The following is a 26,729-nucleotide window of genomic DNA, read 5'->3' as shown; positions in this document are numbered from 1 at the left end:
AGTATTTGGAAAAGTTGGAATTAATTTGACCAAAGCCCTGGAAAGAAAACCACACTCCAGTGAAGTTGGTAGTAATGTGACTTCAAACGTCTTCCTGCAGGGTTTGGATCTTGCCACTTGATGGCATCAGTGCATTGCTTTTGTCAGATGCTGGCCTTTGCTGGTCTGCAGCTCAGTGGTGTTTGGTATCGGGTAAACAAAATCTAAAGCCAAGTTGAATTTGGTGCATGTCAGCTGGCTGGCTGCCCAGTTCCTTCATATCTCAGGGTAAATCTGAGATACATAAAGCTCCTGTATGGAGACTTAAATTGGGCCTAACAGATTGGTATTGATGCCTCTTTGAAATCTTCATAAGCAAACAAAACCATTAGTGACATGACTGATTATTTCCATACGGTTATTTTTTATTCTCGTAAGAACTGCCACAGGACAGACGTCTGATGAAATAAAGAGACGTGCATCCAAAACACTATTTTCATATTTGTGTGATGGTAAGTACATGGTTGTTGGAAGCAGGTCAGATTTTTTTGATAAAAAACATGACTAACACATATGCAAGGACAGAATCAGCTAAGAGATAAGATGTACCACTTTATCCTCAGGGGTTGCCAAAATTAGCACAAAAATGAAGGTTCCTCATATGAGCTTTAATTCTTTTTACGCACAGGCTTGTGCTGTCCATTTTGCTTTTAAGGTGTTTGTTAAAACATTGAATCCATGCATGTGAATACATTTGTAACCACTGAAAGAGGTGAAGGATACTTTAAATATATTTTTATGTGAAGTTGCTATAATAAAATGGCTTTTGAGAATGGCAAGTGTCATTTTCTTATCCGACCCGTATGGGTTCATTTAAATGTGTAAATATGTTTTTACATTGCATTTTATCCATCTGATTCCCTTTCTCAAATCTGGCATGTTTTATTAACTTTGATTGAATATATAAGTTTGTGAGGAGGCAAGAAATGTTTATTCAATCTTTGATATAGCCCTAATATAACGGGTCACATTGGCTGGTCTTAGATGGTTGATATAAAGACTGAAATTAATATTTGTGCTTCTATTTGACCTGCAAAATAAAAAAGAATGTCAACATAAAGATTGTTAATTTCTATTCAGTCATTGTTATAAATGTAGTGTAAGAGGTAAAGCTGAAAAGTTTATTTTACCCAAGTGAAAGTACATTAACTCTGGTTGAAATTTATTTCAGTGAAAGTAAAAGTACTGGTCTTAAAATCAACCTAAACGGTAGTAAAAATGATTAAGTTTAAAGTTTATTTTAAGTACTTTGGAGTTGTATAGTAAAATATATTTCCTTACTGGCAAGAACAACAGGAGAATAGATTTCCAACCAGGTTGTTTAGGTAAAGGTTGTTAATTTAACTAATACAGAGTTATATTTAACTCTTAGAAATGCCTCTGTTAGTTCAACTATATAAAGTTAAACTACACTTTAAAAACTGTTAAATGTTTTATAATATGTTCGAGCTGCAGCAACTCCTCTAACTCTCTGGTAAGGTGGGTCTCCTCACCTCATAGCAAGGCAATTCATACAAGTGAAGAATATGTACTACGCAACTTTAGAAGTCACAGCTCCGTGGATAACTTCACTCATGGCGCAAATGTGTCTTACACTAGAAAAATTAATCAATTGACTCTTTACAAAGTTAAACTAACACTGGTGTATCAACACTTGTCTTATAACTTCAACATTGAAGGCCATTTAACTCAGAATGGAATTAAAATCACACTATGAGAGGCAGAAAAAGTACTTGAGTATTGTACTCAATTAAAGTACAGTAAAGTACAGTTTCTCTGATTTCAAAATGTATTTAAAAATTAAAAGTACCTCAAAATGCCCATCAATTAAAGTAATCTAAGTAAATATAATTAGTTACTTTCCACCCCTGTATATTGTACATACTATATTGCTTTAGTAAAAACTACAACTGGCAGAGGGTTGGTGTCAGACAGAGAAAGCTGAAACTTAAAGTTCCTCACAGGAGCTTGAAATGCAGCTCTTTTCAATCATGCATTTTGTTTTGTAGAAAATGTCAGTGTGGCCTGCCAGAAAATTTCCTGACTTGCTTGTTCACTCTAGTTCCTCATAGCAGAAAGTTTCCTGTGGTTTTCTGAAGGAGAAAAATCAAGATAAAACCTGAATGATAAATTCAGCTATTTGCAGCTCACCCAATAGAGAATATGAAAGGTGATCTACCATCTGTATCTTGAAGGACTCTACCAACCCACCAGCACCATTTAAAGGTCTAAAAACATGTAGTGACCTTTTTTCCCCCTTGGCATAATAATGCACACTGTTAGCTTGATAACTAGGAAAGAGAAACGTCAGTATAAGGTGGGTTGTTAATTTCTACTATCTAGGATAATTTAATATCACTGCAAATCAGTAAACTGACAACATGAATATGTATACAAGATGCAATTACTGTGATACACAGTGAAAACTCACACCTCCCACTGAAGTCTTATTTGTCACGTGACTCGGTGTAGATCCAAAATGGCCGCTGTTGTATTTTGACGTATGATAGCTAGCTACTTTTCTTTTTGTTTCACTCTTGATAGAAAATTAGCAAACGAAAGACTTTTTGGAGAACCCGTATCTCTCCACCCTCTGTATACCGGTGTCCTCGTTTTTATCTTGTAGACAATCAAGGCTGACACATATTTGTTGAAGGAGTTAGACTATGCATATTTAGTTCTTAAACAGGCTAGCTAGCTGGCTCTGGCTGGCACACATTAAAGCTATTGAAGTGAAATAGCTAGCTAACTTGGCAGCGATGGAGGAGTTGAGCGCAGATGAGGTAAGGTGACAATGGAAAAAACACACATAAGAAACATCGAAAATTAATGTAGTTTTATGAAGTAGCATTGCAGGTTTGAAATTATTTTATAAGTACTGTATTTTCCTTCGGGGCTCCCTGGAAACGGACTAAAGACTTGCTTCGTTAGCCGACTTGCTATAGGAGCTACCTCTGTGGCTAGCATAGTCTAATATCGAAGAAAAGCATCCGCGATGAAATCCTACATCTAGCTTAGCACCGGCATACAGAAGTGTATGTGGTCCGTGGCGGCACGGAAATGATTACTGGGGAAAATAATGTAAAAACTCCCGTTAATGAAATTAAAGTGGAATAGTGGGTCGTATGTTCCTGTCACCAACTGTAGTAGGTTATTTTTTAGCTTCAGCACAATGCTAACTAGCTAACGTAGAGCTAAAGGCTGTGTACAATCTGGCCCATGAATGAAATCATTCTAACTCAAAGATAACATTTTCACATACAGCGTAAATATTTGATATTGTGTGTTCTGAATTCATTTTCTACGCCATGTTTTGATTATAAAGGGGGGGCTTTAAATTGTGATCATTGAGCTGATTTGACACCTATTTCCTGCGGGGAGCTATTTGACAGTTGCTAATGTTGTTTTGCTAACAGACAAAAATTAGCCTGCTGGGCGACTCAGCATAAAAAACACACCGGGCCACCATTGTGCAACCGGCTGTGTGGCCACTGAGCTGTTTACCCCGCACCACTGGGGGAAATCAAGTATTCCTCTTGTCACCTTTTTTACTAAAACGCACTTTTAGTCGGCCACTTGATCAACTCAATGCTGATTTACTCTATTCAAGGTGTTCAACTGAGTAGCTTGTTTTGTGCTCGAATCTGTCTTTATAATACAGATTGCATTTTTCTATTCCATAGTACCAATCTTTTAATCATAAGATCTCATCGCTAAAAAAGGATGAATGAAAATGAATCGCTGCTTCTATTATAAGCCCCCTGTCTGGTGTTAATGATCAAAGACCATTAATAAAAATGAACTTTCAGCCATAAATTTCTTATGTCAGCCAGGCTGTGCCAAGCACTTATCCCAATAGAATTAATATTGCTTTGTATTTAATGGCATATACATGTCAAGGGTGCTGTAATGCTACTTCTTAGTCTAGAGATCTTTTAAAGTAAGCTGTGCTAAACCCCTCATGAACCTGTATTTTACCGGTGTATTCATTCTAGATTCGCAGAAGGCGATTGGCACGACTGGCAGGGGGACAGACGTCACAGCCCAGCACCCCTCTCAGCACACCTCTGACATCCCCACAGAGAGAAACTCCCCCTGGACCCCTCCCTGGACCCTCAGGTGCCGCACTCCAGCCCCTGCCACCAGCTGCCTCTCAATCATTGGGGCTAAATGTCCACAGTGGTACTCCTGCCACATCCCCAATGGGCACTTCTGGTAAGAACTGAATAATATCTACAGCATTAAGCAATTTTCTTCTCTTTACAGTGTGGCTTGTAGGATATATGTTGTGATTTATAAACAACAGGTCAGGATGCAGTAGTAAATTTGAATGTATTGTTTGTAAAGTCTAATCTCAACACCCTTTCAAAATGAGTCTGTGATATATTGTCACTAATTCTTGAAGATAAACAATTGTTATTGTTTGAGTTGAGCCTAACAATGAAAGTGGCCTTTATATACATTATGCCATAGACCCTGAATGACACCAGCTCAAACAAAAAGCAGATTGTTGTGATTGTCTGTATCCCTGTTTGACACAGGATTTGAGTCTGGGCACAGAGATAGAAGTTCTGCTTTGAGGCACTTTGCTAGAAAAACAGTGGTGAGCTGCTAATGGATACATGATGAGTTTCTTGGCTTTTTTTAATGAAATCATCAATGTGGTGGTGCTGATATTTGAGGCTGCCTTTTCTCGCTTGGAGGTCCAGTGATACTATTGATCAAATTTATGAGTTTAAGGTAATGAATAATCACTTTCCTTTGACTATCTTCCTAGCTTTGTAGTAGTTCTTGTTGTAATATGGATTGACACAGATTTAGTAGACTACAATATTACGGAAAACACCAATTTGAGCAAGTGTAAGTTCATTGCAGCTGAAGAATTTGTTCTTCCATGAGCTGTAGCCCTGTAAAAAATATGGCTGCTAAATTATATCAACATGTTTGTCTACCTGAGCAGTTCCAGCACACGTCGTTTTTCTAATGTGTCAGTTTCTACGCCAGGTGTCTGCTTGTTAAATGGAAGTATGTTTTTAAATTGGCACTAAGTTCTCTGGCATTGGCTGATTATTGCATGATCAACATAAAGAAATATTACAAAGGGTATATTCTGGGTCCTGTCCATACATTATTATATTTTTATTTTATTAAAAATGGAAAAAGGACTAGGCCACACTGCATGCCTTGCAGTGCGTTTGTGTTTTGGGACCTCTTGCTGTAACTTTAAGCACTGAGAGCAGTATTTAGATCAGCAAGAGCAGAGTGGCTTGTTCAGGGCTCATGTGCAACTCCAACCATCACACAAAGAATAGAAGTCGTGTGCTTTTTTCAGTGCTACACAGCTCTGTGCATCTGAAATAATTAGTTTAAAACAAGCAATATGATATTGCTGTCTTCTATTTCTGTGATTGTATTTGTACAACACATCCCATACGTTAAAAAGAACTCAAAACTTTGTGTTATTATCTCATGTATCTGTCTAACATAGGAATTAAATTCATTCAAATTTTCTGACATTTATAACCCCTTATTAAAGGCAAAGTAAATGCTTGATGACCACGCAAGCAGAATCAGCTCCACAGCAGAGCTGCAGCTGATAATGGCTGTTATAAGGATATTACAGCCATGCAAGGTGCGATAAGGTTGCTATCACACAATTTGAAGTAGACATTTTACTAAGGTGTTATATTTGTGTGGTGCACATTTTGGCAATTGTAAATAATCATCCCAATCAGGTTCAATAAGAATTTTAAAAATCAAAGTTCATGGTTATCTCCTGATCAGTCTTGTTGCCTATCAGGTATGCACACGATAGAGACACACCTAATGAAAACGAAACTAAGAATAACGTCTATGGAAAATCCCCTTTCAACCTCTTGAAATACACAAGACTCTTTTGATGTTTACACATTTTGTGATTTTCATTATTTGCACTTTTAGTTTACATAAATAAAGTAAGGGACTAGTGTCATTATATGTTGGAGAATGGGAATAAAATATGCAAAAATTTTGAAAGACTGAAAACCAAGTTTGAAGAAGTGGCAGGTTACAGAAAGATAAAAGAAAAGAAACATATTTTTACAGGAGACCAGAGGCGAGAAACTTTGTAGACTTTATGTTTTCTACTATGAAAAAAACATTCAGAAAAAAAAAAAACAATGTAGCAAAGACCCATGTCAACTTTGTAGCCACTATTCCTGAACCATTTAAAAATAATGATTATGGATGAATTATGTGATGACAATACAGTACACCCGTGACACATTCCATATTTATGTTTCTAATGTGCTCACTTGTTGTTTTTTTCCCACTTTTGCAGGGGTGGCATATGGTAGTCAGAGCAGTGAGGGTGTGAGCTCCCTATCCAGCTCTCCCTCCAACAGCCTGGAGACTCAGTCCCAGAGCTTGTCCCGATCGCAGAGCATGGATATTGACACTGCCTCCTGTGAAAAGAGGTAAGAGTTCTTCTTCAAGTGTGGTTTATTACCCGGTTAATTTAACAACAGCCCCATAAAGATATTTTAAGTCCTTCCTTGTATGGGTTTGAAAAGTGTTGTAAAAAGTATTTTTTATAACTCCATCATAGAGAAGAGAGGTTATGACATCTACATTACCACATACTTTTCATTTTTAATTCCCCTCAAAAATAATTGTAGTGTTTAGTCTTTTGGATTGAGTGTGGCAAACTTAATTAAAAGTGCTTAATAAGATGGTCGCATGTATTGCTGTAATAAAATATAGAATATCTGATGTACAACTGTAGATACAAAATGTAAACGTTTGAGGGGGAACATGGTCTCTTGTGGTTAGATAGATTTGCTAAGCATAACACCTTTCTTATCTCTTTCCAGCATGTCCCAGGTGGATGTTGACTCAGGGATCGAGAACATGGAGGTGGAAGATAGCGATCGCAGGGAGAAGAGGAACCTGACTGAAAAGGTAAACAGTAGTGAACATCACTAAAAAACTGGTTAACTAAACATTACTACTTGCCCTTGTGTGCAGATGAGTCACTATTCCATATTTTGTCCTCTTTTGCCGCTAGCCCTCTTGATGATGTTTTAATCTGCCTGGTTTATGGTTGTCTGTACCTTGGCACCATTGTAAATGAGGGTTCTCACTAAATTTGTTTTCCAAGGATCAAAATGAGTTAAATAAATGAATGAAATCAGCTAACATGTAAGGTATTCACAAGAAGGTAAAGGGGGATATTCCAAAGACTCATTTTTTCACTAAGAATATATTGTATGTCATAGGTGCATCTTAATAGACTGCTAGAATGATCATGAGATAATATGTATTAGGAGACAGTTATTTTCATACATATAACGTTTAATCTGTAAATGAATGTAGATTATGAACAAACCCTCATGTTTTTCTTTTTTGCCCTGCATCTTAGGAAACCTCTGCAAATTCAGATGTCTCAGAAGAACAGGCTCTGCAGCTCATATGTAAGATCCTCCGCGTATCGTGGAAAGAGCAGGATAGAGATGTTATCTTTCTTCCTTCGCTTGCTGCTGAGTTCCATCAGAACCCAAAAGATGGTACGCCACTGAATGAAGTCTTCATCCCTGTCACCCTGTTCTCTGTCTGACCCTGACAGATTCCTAAATTTGATAACTTGATTTATCACTTTTTTTTGCTTCCCCAGTATACTCCGACTTTAAAGACCTGATCGGCCAGATCCTCATGGAAGTCTTAATGATGTCCACACAGTCACGTGTCCACAACCCTTTTGCCAGCTTAACCGCCACCTCTCAGCCAATTGCAGCAGCCAAATCCCCTGACCACCGTCTAACACTGATGCAGCCTTCAAGCCAAGGTGGCAGCCCAATGGGCCCCAGTGCAGGATCCTTTGGAGCCAGCTCTCTGTCCAGGCAAGTACCTTAACTCACCAGTATGACCCTCAACATCGTAACTCCCACAGATGTTTCAAGGCCCTAGAAAGCCCATTTACACTGCTCCCTGTGTATGTTTTTGTCTTTCTTTCTGATTTTGTGTTATCATTTCTACTTTCTTCTTTTCTACATTGTTTCTAGATAAATTTTTCTGCTCATTATCTCACTTCACAGTCTGTATGGGTGTGGTAGCCCTCACCCGATGGCTTTGGATGCATCCAAGAGGTCCTCCCCTTCTCTCCCCACCCCTACTACACCCTCTGTACCTTCTACACCTTCTGTTCCACAGTTCATTGTCCCTCCTAGCCCACCTGCCACTGCTCCTCCTAGACACACCCTCAATCCTCCATCTTCCCCCATGCCCATCTCTCAGCGCTATCGGCCTTACTCTGTCTCCTCTCCCTTGGGGGCTCCTTCCCCGTCCAGCCCGGCCCACAGAGGCTTTAGCTTCTTTGGACCCTCTCCTGGTCCTGCAGGGCTCACTGTTCCTCCGAATACCCCAGTCCCTGTGCCACCACCAAGCCCCCAGGCCCTCAACTTGAGCTCGCCAAGAGCTCGCAACCCACCCTCCACTGCCCCTCTCCCTGCGGTTCCCCCCTCTCCCAGATCACATGCCCGACAGGCTGCATTTGCTGCCAGGATTCCATCATCTAGGTATCTCCTCTGATGTTTGCATGTCAGTGTGCGGTGCTTACAAAAGCAAACTAAAATGTTAACTTTTTTGCACCATGGATTTTAAGGTTGTGTGCATGCCTAAAGTGTTAAAGCATAATCTTTGGCCAGCCTCTTTTCTTATAGAAAATTTTAGGCAGTCTAAAGATACTGACACAAGTTTATAGTTGTCTAAATCTGTTTAGTAACATTAAAGATTTGGTGTACTTAAAACAACCTTGATGTTTTAGAAGTTGATGTTTCAGTTTTTAAAGTCTAAAGTGAAATTACAAATGATGATTAAAATTTAGAGAATTAAAAAGTGATTGTTATCAGATACTTCTCCAATTGTGGGTTGCACTTTTTGTTAGTTTTTTACAGAGATACAAGTTAAAAATGCAAAATAAGTATTATGAAATACAGTATATCAATATACTAGTCAGGAAAAAAGAGCCAAGATAAATATGCAAGATTAAAACCCTATTAAAGAAAGGAAACAAAATACACTTCCAGTATATCATACATAATTATTGGTAAGCAAGTATCCAAACATGTCTACATACCATTATTTACACATACATGCAGTAATCTCTATACTTCTTTATGTATGTATATTATTACCTCCGCCAAGGAGGTTATGTGATTGGGAGGGTTTGTTGGTTTGTTTGTTAGCAGCATAATTCCAAAAGTTCCTGAAGGTGAAATTTTCAGGAAATGTCAGAAATGGCATAAGGAAGAACTGATTTGATTTTGGGAGTGATCCGGATCACCGTCTGGATCCAGGAATTTCTTAAAGGATTCTGTGCTATTGGGAGAAAGGGCTTATGGTGGAGGTCTGCACTGTTACCACTTTACACCACGAGATGGCGGACATGAGTAACTTCAATCCCAGCAGCAGTTTTTGGGTGTGTTTCTATTTAAAGTTTTGGAGTTTATAGAGTTTGAAAGACGCACGTCTGGTCGAGGAGATGAGTTGGAGCATAACAGAGAGAAAGACAGCGAATTGTAGCGAGAATACTCACAATGCTGGGAGGAATAGAGGAATATTCACCCTCTGACATGACTTTCAGTCGTCCGGTCAGACCATGGGTGCATCTGTTGGCACTTGTAGCAAAGCCAGTGCTTTGCCTCACCATGTTTCCGCCCCACCAGGGAGGGAGTAATTGGGGAATGTCGTGGTGGGGGGCACATAGGGACGGATCCAGGAATTTTTTAAAGGATTCCTCACTATTGGGAGATAGGGCTAAATGCGGAGGTCTGCACTCTCCGAGTGCTTTTCTAGTTATATAATTATTCACATATATTTCATGGAAACATTTCAAACTTAATTTTTCATGTTACTTTTTAGATATATTTTGCATGAAATTAAATAGAAATTGCTATAGAGGGTATGCACTTGGCTTCGCAGTCAGTGTGAATCTCAGCAGTCCTATCCCCTGAGTGGCAGAAAGCATGAACTAGGGACAGAATCAGTAGGAAGTAAGCAATAAAACAGCTTTATTTCAGCTAAAAAGTGCTGTCTTTTTGATAATTCTATCTTTATGATGTTCACCACATGTAGTATGGACCCTCAGCTGATGCAATATGTTTATAGAAATGTTTGGAGCTTTTAAGTTACCTTTATAAAGCCACACTCTGCCACCAGTGTATGAATGTGGGGTGAATGGGTGTGTGTGACCTGCAGTGTAAAGGAGCCATCAAATGACTAGAAAAGTGTTGTATAAGATAGTTCATTTACCATAACAAGTTTTACAGCTTTATAGCTAATATAGTCGCCACCACATAACTGTATACCTCAAATCACATTGCCAAAAAGCATTCAGTTAGTAGTCAAACTTAACACCACTCCATTCTCCCTCTTGTTTTTTTATATCTTAAAAGAAAATTAAGACTTAAAATTTCAGCAGATAAACCATACAGTAAAACAGTATCTGAGCTGACAAGGCATCTAATGACAACAAATTGTGTTTTTAGATGTACATAAAATCCCATAATGTCCGATTAACACTGCAGGTTCTATATGGAAAGACAAAAAGCTGTCTGGTTCATTGGTCAACACCTACATTTGTACATGGGCCAGCTTTTTCCTTGACAGATGCTTTGGTGGCTGACTTAAAATAAACCAAAATGCATACAAGTTTTGATCTAATTAATGTTATGCATATTTGTTTAAATATTTAACTTTCAAACCCACATAAATTTTATCATTGGCAGTGGGTTCAGTCCTAATTGTCTTTACCACAACCAGCCACAAAGTGGCGATTGAGATTTATTGGCCTCATATTTCTGGGGCTGTCATGCTGCCCATCACTGCTTTTATGCTTTTATGATTGGTGAAATCACGTGAAGGAAATCAGCCTTTTGTTTTGATTTTCAGGCAGGGAAAATTACACTCTCAAAGATCCTGAATCCGCAATTGATGGCGCAGCTTTAATCAAGAATGGACCGACAAGTATGTGTTTACTATGCAGAACATTTCCTTATTTTTGGCTGATGGGTAGATATCAAGAAAATTTATCTAATTTAAGTAATTACTGATAAAAATGTTTTCAATATTTATCACAAATTAAATAAAGAGGTCTAGTTACATTAACTTGGCTTCCCCTTTTGGCTAAATATTGAGGTAGTTTCGACGTGTTTTTCATATAGTGAACACATCATATCTAATTACAGTTTATATCAACATAATATAGAAGTCAAGCCTTACTGTGTGTATTTGTTACATTAAAAATGATATTATGACAGTCTGACAGGTGATAGCAAAACAAGGCATGGTGCAGTACGTTGCTCTTGTTTTGAAATACACTCCAGATTTTTACAAACAGATTTAACAAACAGAGCAATCCTCATACAGACAAGCTAAAGTAAAAAGAAGCAGATAAAGATCACTTGAATACTGAAAAACAACTGATCCAAAGCTTTTTAGCAACAGAAGCCGTCTAGCTTAGCACTGGTGAATGTAGCTGATGCGTGCCTTCATAATTGGCTTTGTGTACTTGAAATCAAGTCAATATAGATATGAGGAAACTCGATTTATGGCCACATGTGAATGTCCACGGTCCACTGTGTCCTTATTTAACAGTATGGATTTCTGCTGAACCTAATCCTTAATTTAAGTGGACATTAGCCTGTTTTCCTCCTGTTTTTATCCTTTCCCCATAGAGCAGACAGCCCTGTATTAGAGTGTTTTGCTACTCGGCCTGACTGAGCAGGCATGTCGCATAATGAAGGTGACATCAGTGCATTCTCTCTTTTGTATGATATGTTCAGACAGCTAAAGACAGGTTTTGTTTGGTTTTATCTAAGGTATTATTGCTGCTTGTTTCTGAAGCACCCTAACCTCAGAATAACACGTATTAAATCGTTTTACATGTTTTATTGTTCTGACATTGGCTTGTCTAATTGACTGAGACACTTTTGGTTTAGTTTTCAATTAAAAAAAAATTCTGACTTTGCGCGAAGGCTGCTGACAACTAATACTGATTAAAGTTTTTAAAATGGCACAAAAAGCATGCACCCCCAGCATTCTCTCATAGTGCTTCCCTCTCCCATGTCTTTTTTTTCTTTCTTTGACCATGTTTTTTCTTTGACCGCTCTCATTTTGTCTCCTTGTTCTTGCACACCTTCCTTTTTCGTCAACCTTGCCCTTCTGTTGTCTTTTCCTTGTCATGTTAGCCCCTTGTCGTTGCTGTTCTTTGCCCTCTCTGATGTGTCTCAGGACAGCAGTGATGAAGAGTCTGAGGAGGAGGAGGATTTTGCACGGGTTCAGTTTGGGTCCAGGTACACCGCTGCACGGTGTGTGCGTTTGTGTGTGCTTGCTCAGTTATGAGCCCACTGCCTGTTCCAGTGGGCTCAGAAGGCTTAGCACTAACAGCGCGTGATCACAACATTTGAAAAAGACTGGGGAAGAAATTATGTCGGTTGATGATGTGTTTGTCATCAGAGATTCATCAGTGAAGTCTTATAACTAACTTTAGTATAAAACATTGTTATGGGGCTGTAGGCACAGCATTGAACACATCTACTTTTGTTGTTGTTTTTCACTTCTAGAGTAACCTGCAGCCTTGAGTTTCCTCTATTTCTAATAACATTTCCTAGCGTAGCAGTCCCAATATGTTGGTTGAATTACTGTATGGATAGATTTTACATTGTTTTTTTAACATAACCGTTTATGAGTCCGTGCAGTTTTTTTTATGAGCCTTGCACATATTAAAGGAATGAACCTGAACCCTGAATGTGGAAAAATTTAACTGTCATGCCTATATGGCAGACTTGGTTCTTACTGCATCCCCTACTACATCAGTGCTTGTGAAGTATCATTTGGTGAGAAAGTGGAGCCTGATCCCCAGATTTCTGGATTTTTGATTTCCTGCATAAATAAGTGAATCCCAACTGTCTTTACAAAAGCAAACATTTAGTTTGTGCCCACTCGCATCTTGTTTCTATACAAGAAAGAAAAAGACAAAGACTAAGCAACATTTTAGTTTTTAAAGCATTTCTAGTTTTGGCATGCTTTAAGCAGCTCTCTTACAGGTTTTGCAGTTACAGCTAACACTAACATCAATATAACCTCTCGTCGACATGTTTGCCAGTTAACTGTGGCAATCTGAATCCTCATCTCAGTTTTAAGAACTTGCCAAATGGCTCTTAAATAATGTATACATATTCTTTGCTTATTTCAAGTGTTTGGTTCTGTGACGCTGCAATGCAGCCACTAATTCTTTAAAGTTTTTTCTTTCAGGACCCCTGAGGGTGGGTTTGTGTTTATCCTGACATTCATGGCTATGTTTCATGCTATGCCTCCTTTAATGACACTGTCCCTTTTTTGTGTTTGCATGTAGTCTTGGTGCATGTGGAGGGTCAATGTCCTGTGACTCAGCCAGTGACCGCTTCACCATTGAAACCTGCAAAGAGACAGAGATGCTGAACTACCTCATTGAGCGTTTTGACAGCGTTGGCATGGAGGAGAGAAAAGCCCCCAAGGTAAAGGTCAATGATTTATAATACTATAATAGTTCTACTTAAATGTACAACTACAAAGATCTTTTCAAATTAGCTACCATGTCTAAATTGCTTATGAAATGTGCAAAGGAATGAGGAACAGTGTGTGCTTCAGAGACTAGCTGCAGGGCAGATGGTCTGGAATAGAGCAAAGATTTTCTCGTCAAAGAACGCTGTGATTCAACAGTCTGGAGATAAATTCTGTGAAAAATTACAGCGTACATTTCTCTCACACCTCCAACCATTTTCTCCCCGTTCCATTTCTCTTTCAGATGTGTAGCCAACCAAATGTAAGCCAGCTTCTCAGCAACATTCGCTCGCAGTGTATTTCCAATGTTGCCCTCATCCTGCAAGGCACCCTGACCCAGCCACGGTATGAAACCTGGGCACACGCTGTGATCAATTTTGAATCCTTTTTCTTTTGCCATTGTATTTGTAGTACGTTCTGTTCCTTTTCTTTTCAGTCTGAATTTCCACAGCAACTACTCCTTCACCTTGGTTGCAGACACATTATTTTTATTAGATTTTAGCACAATGCCTCTCTGTGTTTCACATTCAGGAGTCCTCTGGAACAGTCTTTGTTGGTACCCTACATGCTGTGCCGGAACCTTCCTTATGGCTTCATTCAGGAGCTGGTTCGCATTACCCACCAGGAGGAAGATGTGTTTAGACAGGTGAGAAACATGTCCTTCAGTGTTCATATCAACAAATAAACACCTCAAACACACATTTTCACTCTTACTGGCTGGTGGAATGACTGTATTATTTCTTTAGAAAGGGTTGTTAAAAAGCTTAACCTGTATCTATGGATAAGAACAGCCAATTCAGTCATAGTTGCTTGCGGTAATACAATTTGAGGGTTATGCAGTTGTCACTTTAAGAGATCCCCAGTTCACAGCATGTTTCACTGTGGGGACGGTGTTCCCTGGGTTATACACCTCTTCCTTCTTTCTCCAAACATCAGCAACATCTCTATGGCCAAAGAGCTCTAGTTTGGTCTCATCTGACCAAATGACATGCTTCGAGTATTAATAATCTTTCTCCAGGTTGTCCTTAGTATACTTCAGTCTAGCTTGAAGGTGGCTCGTAAGCAGAAGTAGTCCGTCTCAGTCTGCAACCTCACAGCTATTCTTGTCCAGGACTCAAGTGATTGTCTTTTTTGAAAACTACAATTCCTGACTTTAAGTCATTCACTAGTGCCTTGGCAGTTTTTCTGGGGCCTGTAGACACATCTCTCACTAGCTTTATTTTCAGTGTCTTTGAAATCTTCCTCTCCCTACCTCTGCCAGACTTGTTCTGTACTGTGTTGCTCTCTTTGAACTTCTTGACAATACTTCTCACTCCAGTTCTTGACACTTGGAAACGCTGTGATAACTTTGTATATCCTCCTGCTTTGTGAGCATCAATAATGTTGTTTTCTCAAATCTAAACTGAGTTCTTTGGTTTTTGCCATGATGCTGTCTTCAGTGATAGCTCTGACTCTTACTGAAGTGTTTATATTGTGTGACTTGGAAGATAACCCTCAGTTGTGGCTTGATTTTACAAGCATTACACAGCATTAAGAAGTTAAATCACATTATTGTACAACATTGATTTCTGCTATGGCTTGACAAAAAGGTCAGTTTAAAGGGGGCTAATGATTTCGACCCCAATAGTTTTTCTTTCTTGTGTGTGTATAAAAAAAAACTCTGTTTTCAGTGTAAAATAATGTTAGCATCCAAAATAAAACTATCGTGTTTAGAAGAGTGGTGTTAATAAATCCTTGTTCTGTTTAACAGCGCTTGGGAAATACTTTTTAAAAACTGAAAATTTCATAGGGGGCTAATGATTTTAGTCCCCATCTGCAATTCATTGTCAGAGAATTCAGCCCTAGCTCAGTGTTCTGAGAAACCTACATGCCTTTAATCTTTTGACAATTTGCCATGCAAAAGTAGTGTTATTTTATCTTAGTTGAAGTCTCAAAAATTATTTTTCAAGTGTGTATGAACCTAGTCTTACAGTCATCATAGTACTAATTCCTGTTGTTTTTCCAGATCTTCATCCCCATTCTTCATGGACTGGCCCTTGCAGTCAAAGAATGTTCTTTTGACAGTGACAACTTTAAATTCCCACTCATGGTAAGGTGATTTCTTCCTGGCATATCTTTAATGTAGTCACAGTAAGATGGGATATAGTGTACACTGAGGCCTAATGAGGTCCTGTCACTGCAGCCTGTACGATAAACTGTCAGCTCGCAGGATGGACAGCTCCAGATGTACAGTACATACGGCGTTAAGTTAGCAGGCAGGCTTTTCTATCCAGCTTCATTGTGTTGCTTGTCACTTTGACCAGCTTATCAAGTGATGTGGTGTTAAGCGCTGATTGTTGCCAGCATGCACAATAATGTACATGCTAATACCCATTTGTAAGTTTGGTGTATTGACTCAATTTGTTTTTAGGGACTTCTTCATGGGAGAATGTTACAGCATATGCAAAGATGCTTGTTGGGTAGTATTGTAAGGCAGATAATCCTTCGATAATGTAATCCTGACCTTGCAGTTACTGTTAGGAATCAAGTAAAATATAGCCATTTAGAGCAATTTACCTGCAAACTGAACTTACCATGATAAAGCAAAATGTACGCATTGATTCAACTGTGTTTTGTTTTTACAGGCATTAGCTGAGCTTTGTGAAATAAAGTTTGGGAAGACTCACCCTGTGTGCAATTTGGTGAGTATACAGTTGAATGACAACAACTGAAGTTATGTTCCTACATTGAGCATCGCTCTTTAGTTTCCAAGTCACATTAACAAAAATTATATGTATTTCATCAAGTATTTGGAGGGCAGTTGTGATGTGGAATCTGGCTATTGTTTTTTTCTTGTAATACCTTCATTTGCCATCCTGGCCTGTTGACATCAGAACAGTATTGAGAGCATTGTACTGTGCCTATTCCATTCATGGCTATCAGTCTTTCTGCTACACCAGACCGAAAAGATGAACATTTCATTTAACATCAACATTCTAATCTTAGCATATTTTTGTAAGGTCATGTTGAGGCATTTAGCTTTTTTAGAGTGTTAAGCTTGCTCAGTATGTAGACATACATTTTTCAGTGAACTGCCTATGTTTATGGTTAAAAAAAAAATTCACTGGGATTGAATCTTTGTGTAAAATGTGCATTTATTAAAGATTGTCTGCTGTGATTCCTTTGTTTAGGCAGCGTCACTGCCTCTGTGGTGTCCCAAACCTCTTAGCCCTGGTTGTGGCAGAGAGATCCAGAGACTGTCCTACTTAGGAGCTTTCTTCAGCCTCTCTGTGTTTGCTGAGGATGATGTGAGTTTAAATGACTAAATAATTAACATTACTCAGAAGCACTAGATAGAAAAGTGTTTCTTCACAATTTATGACCTTATAATGTGTCTGAGAGCCGAGAGAAGATCCAGTGTAATAAATGGAAAAAAAAAAAACATCTTGATCATAAAACTAATACATTGCTATATTCAGGCAATCTTAGATGAGATATCTAAATCAGTTCTTCTTCTTTAGACCAAAGTAGGAGACAAGTATTTCTCTGGGCCAGCTATCACCATGGAGAACACGCGAGTCGTCAGCCAATCCCTGCAGCATTACCTGGAGTCAGCAAGGGTAAATCTCGGCTTCATAAGGACTTTCCTTTATATATGTTTCTTATTATATAGAATACAGTTTTAAAAGTGTGTATCATCTCCTTTAGGGTGACTTGTTCAAAATTCTTCATAACATCCTGCTGAATGGAGAAACTCGTGAGTCAGCTCTTAATTACATGGCAGCTCTAGTGAACTACAATGTGAAGAAAGCTCAGATGCAGGTATGTGCAGAATCAGAAAAGTTGTTTTTTTTGGCACATTTAAGAGACTTTGTAAAAGCATATGTTTTGAAACAATATGACTGAAAAGAGATTATGCAAATTTGTTTGCCCCATCATGTTATTATGTAATGTACTTTAAAAAGCCATAGTGTCTGTATATTGTCTATAAAGTTTATTTGCAGGAATTTGCAATTTCTGTAAACAATTTTTTTCCCCTTAGACGGATGATAAGCTAGTGTCTACAGACGGTTTCATGCTCAACTTCCTATGGGTGCTGCAACAGCTGAGCATGAAAATCAAGCTGGAGACAGTGGATCCCTACTACATTTTCCATCCACGTTGTCGTCTTGTTGTCAGCTCAGAGGAGACGCGTCTTAAAGCCACAATGGAGGAGCTCAAAAGCTGGATAACTGAACTGCGTAAGTTGACATAAACAGAAATGCACATCTTTGTCATCATGAGGACTACTGCCATAGAATTGATCCAGTTAATTATAATGAATAATGCTTGATTTGGAGACACCTTTGGAGAAATGACAGATACACATGCCATACTCTAAAAGTCAAAAGCTCAAATAAATATACTGATGCCAGTTGATGTTTCTAATTGATGGTATGTGTTTTTATCCTCTAGAAATAATTAACGCTGTTTTTTTATGTGGCTAGACGAAGACCCTTCCAAGTTCTCTGAGCCCAAGTTCCCTACAGAGTGCTTTTTCTTGACACTGCACACCCATCATTTGTCCATCCTACCTGGCTGCAGACGCTACATTCGCAGGTTGCGAGCCATTCGAGAACTAAACAGGTAAGGGCCATCACTCATGTATGCTCAGCTACTCATAGCATGACTGGGCTAAGTGATTTATTTGTGTTTTTTTTACATGTCAGGACTGTAGAGGAGCTGAAGAATAGTGAAAGCCAATGGAAAGATTCTCCCCTGGCTAGTAGACACAGAGAGATGCTCAAGCGGTGCAAAACCCAGCTGAAGGTGAGCTAAGATCCTTTTAGATATACAGTGTTGTTTTTCCTTTTGATTTGAACTCTGATTAAAAGGCACAGACCTCCTTCTGCTTATCTCCCATTCAGCTGAGCTAACCCTAAAATGTTGAAGCATGCTGTATCTTGTGACACAACATATTTTCAGAGATGTGATCTTTACCATGTGTGACTTTGTCCTGTCAGAAACTGGTGCGAGCCAAAGCCTGTGCTGACGTGGGCCTTCTGGATGAAAACCTGCTGCGCAGATGTCTGCAGTTTTACAGCACTGTCATTCAGCTCATTCTCCGCATGGTGGATCCTGCTTACCCCAAGTGAGTTGCCCTGCTGCTGACTGCTTATGTTACATTTTGCTGTTACAATGATGCGCAAGGAACAGATCACAGGTTCCCATCACAATTTTTTGTCTTTATATATATATGAGGTGTTTTACTTCAGAGTGTGTTGTAAGTCAAAATGTAATTTCCATGCTTTTCATTGTTTACACAGCATTACCCTGCCACTGAACCCTGAGATTCCTAAAAGCTTTGCTGCTCTGCCTGAGTTCTACATTGAAGATGTGGCTGAGTTTCTGCTTTTTGTCGTGCAGTAGGTTTATGATTTTGTTTTGAGCTTTTCTGATTGGTCAGCTGTCTTACCAGTCAGTTTCTTTAAACTTGAAATACTGTTTACATTCTTACATGTCTGTTTTTAAGAAATAACGATGTTGTATGAGAAAAAAAAGTGACACAAAGAAACGATTACCAAAAAAATAGTGAATGGAATCATTCTTTTGCAGTAAATAGATTTCTCCATGTATACACAAGATAAAGCCAGAAGTGTTGTGTGTGCTGTCTTAAGTCCTGATTTTTGTCCCTTCTTCACCTCACCTCTCTTCCTTCTTCCTCCAGGTACTCTCCTCAGGTTTTATATGAGCCGTGTGTACAGGACATTGTCACCTTCTTGGTAGTGTTCATCTGCAGTCAGAACTACATCAGAAACCCTTACCTTATTGCCAAGTTGGTAGAGGTGCTGTTTGTAACCAACCCTGCTGTTCAGCCACGTACTCAGCGATTCTCTGAAATGATGGAGAACCATCCGTTGTCTGTCAAACAGCTGGTCCCTGCTCTCATGAAATTCTACACTGGTGGGTGTGAAGTGAATTGAAGCTTATAAGATGATTAATTGGATAATGTTTAGATTGTAACCTCTTAAATACAATAATATAGTTACTTGTCCTTGTGTAACTGTTATATCTATTTCCTTTTTGACTTTAAAACCCTCATCTTCTGTCAGATGTTGAGCATACCGGCGCCACCAGCGAGTTCTACGATAAGTTCACTATACGGTACCATATCAGCACTATCTTCAAGAGTCTCTGGCAGAACCTGGCCCACCATGGCACCTTTATGGAGGAATTCAAGTGAGTTTTATCTTGAGAAACTGTTTTAGTCGTGTGCAAAAATGTCAGTTTAAATCGGTGTCTGTGTGACTTGGATCCATACTAATCTGGCATACTTTTCAATCATGCTCCCTCCCCTCTAGCTCTGGCAAGCAATTTGTGCGCTACATCAACATGCTGATAAATGACACCACCTTCTTGTTAGATGAGAGTCTTGAGTCCCTGAAGCGTATCCACGAGGTTCAGGAAGAGATGAAGAACAAGGAGCAGTGGGAGCAGCTGCCAAGGGTCAGTTATCAGCCTCATAGGATTGTGTTTTCTATGAACCAGTTACTACATGCATGTATGCGACTATATTACACCTCATTACTTTCAGCTATTAAACAAAATAAAAAAACAGTCCCAAGTCCAAAAAGGGATTAAACATGTTGCATCAATGATTAGATGTCATTAAAAGTAACTGAAACAGACAATCTGGCCAGATATGGGCTAAGGTGTTAAACCCTGCAGAAGGAGACTATTGCAGAATGTGTTAATATAATATTGTATTTATTTAACCGCAAATGTTTAGGAGCAGCAGCAGAGCCGACAGTCCCAGCTGACTCAGGATGAGCGAGTGTCACGCTCTTATCTGGCCCTGGCCACTGAGACAGTTGAAATGTTCCACATCCTCACCAAGCAGGTTCAGAAACCTTTCCTCAGGCCTGTGAGTATCACTGCACAAAGGGATCACTTTGAATAAATGTTGTCATTTTAAATAGAGTAAGCTTTATCAGGGTGTCCATGGCATCTAAAGTATTCAAAGTTGATAAATCAACTCAGCCAAAAATCAGGGCTTTTAGAAAGTAGGAGAAAGTGTTAAATGCAAGACTTTAAGGTCTAATATTTTGTAGTTTTAGTGTATATATGTTATTTAGTATATTATGTTTATATTTTTATTCATCTGAAGAGGTTGCTTGTGTTTTTTATATTTAGATTTAATTACACATTGTCTTTTTTTGAAAATGTGACAGATCTGATCTGAAATGAGAGCTTGTAAATAGATGCTTCAAGATTTGAGGATAGCTACTGTACTTTTAGGCCTCTTGATTAAGAAAGTAAGACCATTCAGCAACCTTATGGTATCTGGTTCTTTTTTCCTCATAGTCTAATCAAAAGATTAATTTCCATACTACAATAAAAAAAATTCCACTGGCATTTTCTTTTCTTTTTGTCACATTCCTGTCTTAATATCAGCACAAATATATTAGCAACTATATTGTTAGTGCAACTGGTAAGAAACTGAAGATGGGATAGGTCTTAAAATGAATGAAGGGGGTCTTTAAACAGGTCTTAAATAAGTATTAAATCCATTTTTAGGTTATCTGCACCCATCTATAGGGGGAATTTATTTTTAAATATCCTACAAACTCTGATGTAACAACATTTTCTGTGTAAAATGTAAAATCTTTGCCTTATAAACACTTTTAAACATCATTTTATTTCCGTGTAGGAACTGGGGCCTCGTTTAGCTGCCATGCTGAATTTTAACCTCCAGCAGCTCTGTGGGCCCAAATGTCGTGATCTGAAGGTGGAGAACCCAGAGAAATATGGCTTTGAGCCCAAAAAACTCCTAGACCAGCTAACAGATATCTACTTGCAGCTTGACTGTGCCCGCTTTGCTAAAGCAATTGCAGATGACCAGGTAAGCACAGAAGTTTTCAGTTAAATTAGTGTATTTTCACTCAAAGATTAGGCTTCACTCTCCGTTAAAGAAAAAATTTGACTCTGTAAACATAAGTGGGAGTTTATCATGAAGAATAAAGGTTATGAGAAAAAGCTACAGGCACTGTGCATTGGTAAATGGATGCAGTCATGGTTGAAGTGCCTTAAAGCAATCATCATAAATTCTCTATTGTGCTTATTGAATTTAATACAGTGTTTGAACCAGGCTTCACTTTAATCATCAGAGCCCACATTTATAGTATGAAAACCCTCATCTCCTCAGATAAATCAAACAGGAAGAACTGAGGGGTCAAATACAGGACAGTATTTATTTCAGTGTGGGAAGTAAGAGGTTCAAGTGTTCACAACAACCTACTCTGTGTACTGTGTACAGTACTAAGTGCTAAGTTTAGTGTACTCTAATGTTATTTGAATTAAGCATCACAGAGCCACTTGATGGCACATTTTTGTTTCAATCACTCTGAAGTGTGGACCAGTTGTTAAACATTAGCTACCGTCTGTAGGGGTTGCTGTGCATTGATTACCATGTACTTTCTTGAAGCTTGCTAATAAATATTCCTTATTTTTTGTCCATGTGCAGCGGTCATACAGTCGGGAGCTCTTTGAAGAAGTGATATCCAAGATGAGGAAGGCTGGTATTAAGTCTTCAATTGCCATCGAGAAATTCAAGCTGCTGTTGGAGAAGGTGGAGGAAATAGTCGCCAAGAACTCTCAGTCTGAAATGGACTACAGTGATGCACCTGATGAGTTCAAAGGTGTGTGTTTGTTTTGTTTGCATGCTGTTGCAGTGGCATACCTGCCAAAACCGCTTTAAATCTGTTTATCCAACTTGTTTCAAGAAACACTGCACCGTCTTGACCAGTGACTCCACACTGACTGCATCACTGTGAACTACATACATTTTTTTCAGAACGTTGAAGTTAAATTTTCAAAGTAAAAGTACTTTTGTACCCACATCAACTAAGTTCCTGAACTTTGTGCCCAAGCAAAACAAGTCAGTTGCCTTGAAATCCGATGTGACCTCAGGTCAGTCACTGCAGACAGGATCGTCATCCTGTGTTGCTGTTGGATTCCAGACATTTGGAGGGGATTTTGCAGGTCATAGAGGTCATAGAGACAGCTTACAGCAAGGCTATCCTGTAACCACAGACTTAATATAATCAAGTAAGAGAACGTGGCCCACATACCTCCTTTGATTTCCAGATATGCCAGACAGCCCACCACAGTTGATGGAAGTGTGCCATACAGGAGGCTGGAGTATCAGCTTTCTGTGCCGTAAAAATCTCCCACGGCAGTTTTATTTTTGTAACATATAAGCCCTACTGTAACAACCTTGTGACATTTCAATATAGGGCACACTTAATCAAAAAGTCTTATCAAGTATTTATTAGACATTTTCTTTACTGGTGTTTTGATAGCTGCAGCAATGTTGCTGTCATATAAAACACATTATACATAGTGTTTGGGGTTGAACAAGTTTGATGTATACATGCCTTCCTTAGTGATTTTGCATGTTAGATTATTCAACAAAAGGGCCCTTTTTTATTTGTATCTTTTTTTTATTGATTCTTAATCCAAAAGCCTGAGGATAGTTTAGCTACCAGCAGACCTCTGCTCTAAAATGTGAAACTTTACTGCCTCCAAAAAAAAGGAGCATCAAGTTGAGCAGGATATTACATAGATTTGAAAAGAGGAAATGGTGAAAGTGACTTTCTGTATAATGAAAGATGAGTGTTTCTTTCAGGGCAGCACAGACGTAGATAATAAGAACTTGTATGCCAAAGCTTGAAGGTTATTGTTTTCTGAAGTATTTGGTTTTTACACCTCACATGCAAATGTAACTTTGGTAATACAGACCCTCTCATGGACACACTCATGACTGACCCTGTGATGCTGCCTTCGGGGAACATAATGGACCGATCCATCATCCTGCGCCACCTCCTTAACTCCCCCACAGATCCCTTCAACAGACAGCCACTCACCGAGAGCATGCTGGAGTCAGGTAACAACTCTGTGATGATGTTTTAAACATTTGGTCACATTTAACGATATTCTCTTCAAGGTAGGCAAAAAAGTACAAGACAGGAAATGAGTGGAAACAGAAAAGCAGTTGTAAAGTGAAATAATGTGATTGAATTAAAACTCCTAATACACTGATTTTTAAAAACCTATTTAAGTAATACACACTTTAAAGCCTGCATTAATAACCATGTTTCCTCCTTTGTTGTGTAGAGTTCCCCAACATTAGATATTTGACCAATTCATTTCTATGAATCCTGCCTTTTTGTAGTATTTTCAACCAGTGTCATGGTGAATCCTATCACTGCTATGCAGACAACCCTCAAATCTATTTTTCTGCAAAAAACTGTAATTTAAACCAGTGATTCTCAACTGGTCAGGCATCAGAATCCACTACCACCACCACCTTCTTCAGAGAAAGCACAAACCAAATGTTTTTAAAATGTTCAACGACTCAATTTTTTTTTAAATAAAATGTTGCAGTTGTGATCCTAAATGGAAAAACACATGCTGAACAAGGAGACACAACTAAACAGTCGTGGTTAAAAAAGAAGATCACAATAGAAGAACCAACATGCATATGCCTTGTTTACTCTATTTCCCTGAGACAGCATGGAAATTTGGACATTTCTTATGGAAATTCTTCATTATCAAGGCGAAACTAGCTTTGTTATCCAAAGAAAAGGAGGTGAATAAGAAACATTTTCAAGGCAAATACTGAAATGTATTAGTCGTCATAGGAAAACTTTAAAACGCATGTATGAATTTACTGTCTGTCCACCAAAAAAGAGCTTCATGACCCACTTTTGGGTCCCACCAGTGAGAGCCACTCAATTTAACCAACGCTATTTCTCTATTTATGTTAAGCTGCCTTTTAGGAATAAATGTCACTTGATTTCCTCCACCCAAACCTTGAAAAACAAACAAAAAAAAAAACCCACTGTTGATTGGACCTTTTCCACTTCATCATTTTATTGGCCCATTAAAATCCTATATTGAACCTAATGCTGAAAATCTGGCAATCATTTGATCAACACATGACCCTTGACCACCTGTAGGCCTGTGCAGACCTATTCCCTTCAACTGAGAAATATCACAAAATCAGACTAGTTCTCTCCTGTTTTGTTATGCTTCTTTGTATTTATGCCTCTGTTTGATACTATCTTTTTGAATATTTCTACAAAAATTTGTTTGTACACTGTCAGCCTTGTGTTTGTGAAGCCCTTGTAACCAAATGTTTTATAAGTGCTTTAAACATTTCTTGTATTTACTTACTTACCAACAATACAGTGTCTGTTTGAAGCAAGTTCTCATGGAAACTTTTTTGCTTTCACAGTCCCTGAATTGAAAGAGAGGATCCATGCCTGGATGAGAGAGAAACAAGGTGGACGGCTTGTCTAAAGGCCAATGTTGACCAGCGTCTGCCCTGCTAACCATCATGAAGGGATCTACCCACATCGCCTGAATTCAGTGTCACTTCAACCAATGACAAGCAACAACATTTGGAATGGGGGAAAAAAAGGAGACGTGATTTGATTTTTATTCGCATTTACCCTTTTTGTCTCAAACCATTATCATGGTTCTAAAAACAAAATATAATAAAGTTAAGACTTTTAAGTTTTTCTTTCTCATGAGTTTGTGTATATATAACAGAATATATACATCTATTTAACAAAAGTTAGTTAATGCATTATAATGCTGCAAGTTTCCACCATCAACCGGTTTACCAGCAAGTTGCGTGCAGTCAGTTCTTTGATCATTTTCATTGATGGGTCTCATTTTGTTTTGTAATACCATGTATGTTTATCAAAACCTAAGGAGGGATATGGGAGACTAAAACACATTTGGGAGAGAACGGGTGGGTTTGGATACATTTATTAGCCCAGAGTTTTCATTATTAAGACTGTGACAGTTATGAACTTGAGTCCACATAATGTATGATGTGTCCAAGAGTTAAAGGATGCACAGTTTGTGCTTGTAGACAAAGTTCAGACTGAGGAATATCCATTAAGGATGTAGCTTAACGTAAACTAACAAAAACCATACCTTAATGTCGGCTTCCTTTTGAGTACAGTAGGAAGATAAGCAGTGGTTTACCAAAATGCAGTATGTTCAGTTGTTCCATTTAAGTCAAGTTTCCCTTGCTTACTTTGATAGACTGAATTTACTTCTTGTGTGTGCATGGCCTCGAATGCAGACTCTCCTAAGCGCCTCATGGACAAACTAACCCTTGTTAGGTGGAGTGTGAGGAACATGAGAGAATGTAGCATGACCACAAGTAACACCATTGTAGGAGCACACCAGTGCAAGTCTGGTTTTCAGAACCACTGACATCTCACCTCAACATGGTCTCTTTCAAATGGCACTGTACCTAACCTGACCTTGCTGACCTTAACTGTACAGGAAATGATTTCCTTTATCCACACACCTGTTTTGGAAGCTAGGATTTTGAACTGAAATAAATGATGATGCACATTATTTTCATCACTCGTTACTGTTTTTTCCTCAGGTTTAACCACCTTGGTGTTTTTAAGGAGTAAGTTTTGCTGGTGAACAGGACCAAACCAGAAAAATGTCAGTCAATATATAAAATCTCAATGGTTTTCCTCCAGTAGTCTTTTATTTTAAGGGGTGAAGAGCAGAAATCCACTTAATATGGAAACAAATTAATCCATGATTATATACTATGAATACTGAATGAAATCAAATTCAAACAACAAATTGATAAAAATAAATACATCAGAAGAAACGTGTTTACACTAATAAACTGTGATATTGCATGTCTGTTTTACTATTTAACAATAGTGATGGAGTAAATGTTTCATGTGGGCCTATTAGTTCCTGGAAAATAGGGTCTTTGTTAAATTGTAGTTTCCCAAAAGGACATGCTTAGTCACTCCCCTGTAAATGTTATATACTAATGGATTAAACTTGGCAAGGGTCCTAATAGTATTGGAGGGGTCAAGTAGTGATATGTAATCCAATGTACACGTATTTCTTTTGTGTCCTGTTGAGCAGAAATTTGTCTTGGTTTTAAAAACAACACCCTGGTTTAAGTTTAGAAGCATTCACATTTTCTGAACTCCACGAGTAAATACCGCAGAATGTTAAGTAAAACCTCTACTGCACAAAAAAATGTGTTCAAAAAGGAAGAACACCATTGTGTCTGCAGAAGTTTTAACCCCAGGTTA

General features: G+C 38.5%; 1 protein-coding gene across 2 annotated transcripts; it reads left to right on the top strand.

Moving 5' to 3' along the window:
* Nucleotides 1–2,505: 2,505 nt before the first annotated feature.
* ube4b (ubiquitination factor E4B, UFD2 homolog (S. cerevisiae)) lies at nucleotides 2,506–26,016 on the top strand. 2 transcript variants are annotated; one of them, XM_041799208.1, is made up of 29 exons: nucleotides 2,506–2,822; nucleotides 4,035–4,254; nucleotides 6,359–6,494; nucleotides 6,891–6,978; nucleotides 7,439–7,583; nucleotides 7,691–7,916; nucleotides 8,112–8,591; nucleotides 12,264–12,368; nucleotides 13,430–13,571; nucleotides 13,862–13,962; nucleotides 14,149–14,263; nucleotides 15,623–15,706; nucleotides 16,242–16,298; nucleotides 16,788–16,904; nucleotides 17,118–17,216; nucleotides 17,305–17,418; nucleotides 17,639–17,837; nucleotides 18,084–18,222; nucleotides 18,306–18,405; nucleotides 18,600–18,727; nucleotides 18,903–19,001; nucleotides 19,304–19,539; nucleotides 19,689–19,815; nucleotides 19,938–20,082; nucleotides 20,366–20,500; nucleotides 21,287–21,478; nucleotides 22,100–22,274; nucleotides 23,375–23,521; nucleotides 24,875–26,016. In XM_041799208.1, exons 1-29 carry the CDS (start codon nucleotides 2,799–2,801, stop codon nucleotides 24,937–24,939), a joined length of 4,140 nt encoding a protein of 1,379 aa, XP_041655142.1. In that variant the 5' UTR covers nucleotides 2,506–2,798; the 3' UTR covers nucleotides 24,940–26,016. The 2 variants fall into 2 exon arrangements, with proteins under 2 accessions (XP_041655142.1, XP_041655143.1); XM_041799209.1 differs by lacking the exons at nucleotides 8,112–8,591; nucleotides 12,264–12,368 and having other exon boundaries at nucleotides 24,875–25,155.
* Nucleotides 26,017–26,729: the final 713 nt, after the last annotated feature.

The sequence above is a fragment of the Cheilinus undulatus genome, linkage group 11 (assembly GCF_018320785.1).
Source record: "Cheilinus undulatus linkage group 11, ASM1832078v1, whole genome shotgun sequence".
In the NCBI taxonomy this organism is placed as follows: Eukaryota; Metazoa; Chordata; class Actinopteri; order Labriformes; family Labridae; genus Cheilinus; species Cheilinus undulatus.
Note: the sequence above shows the minus strand (reverse complement) of the source record. Positions and strands in the feature narration are given on the sequence as shown.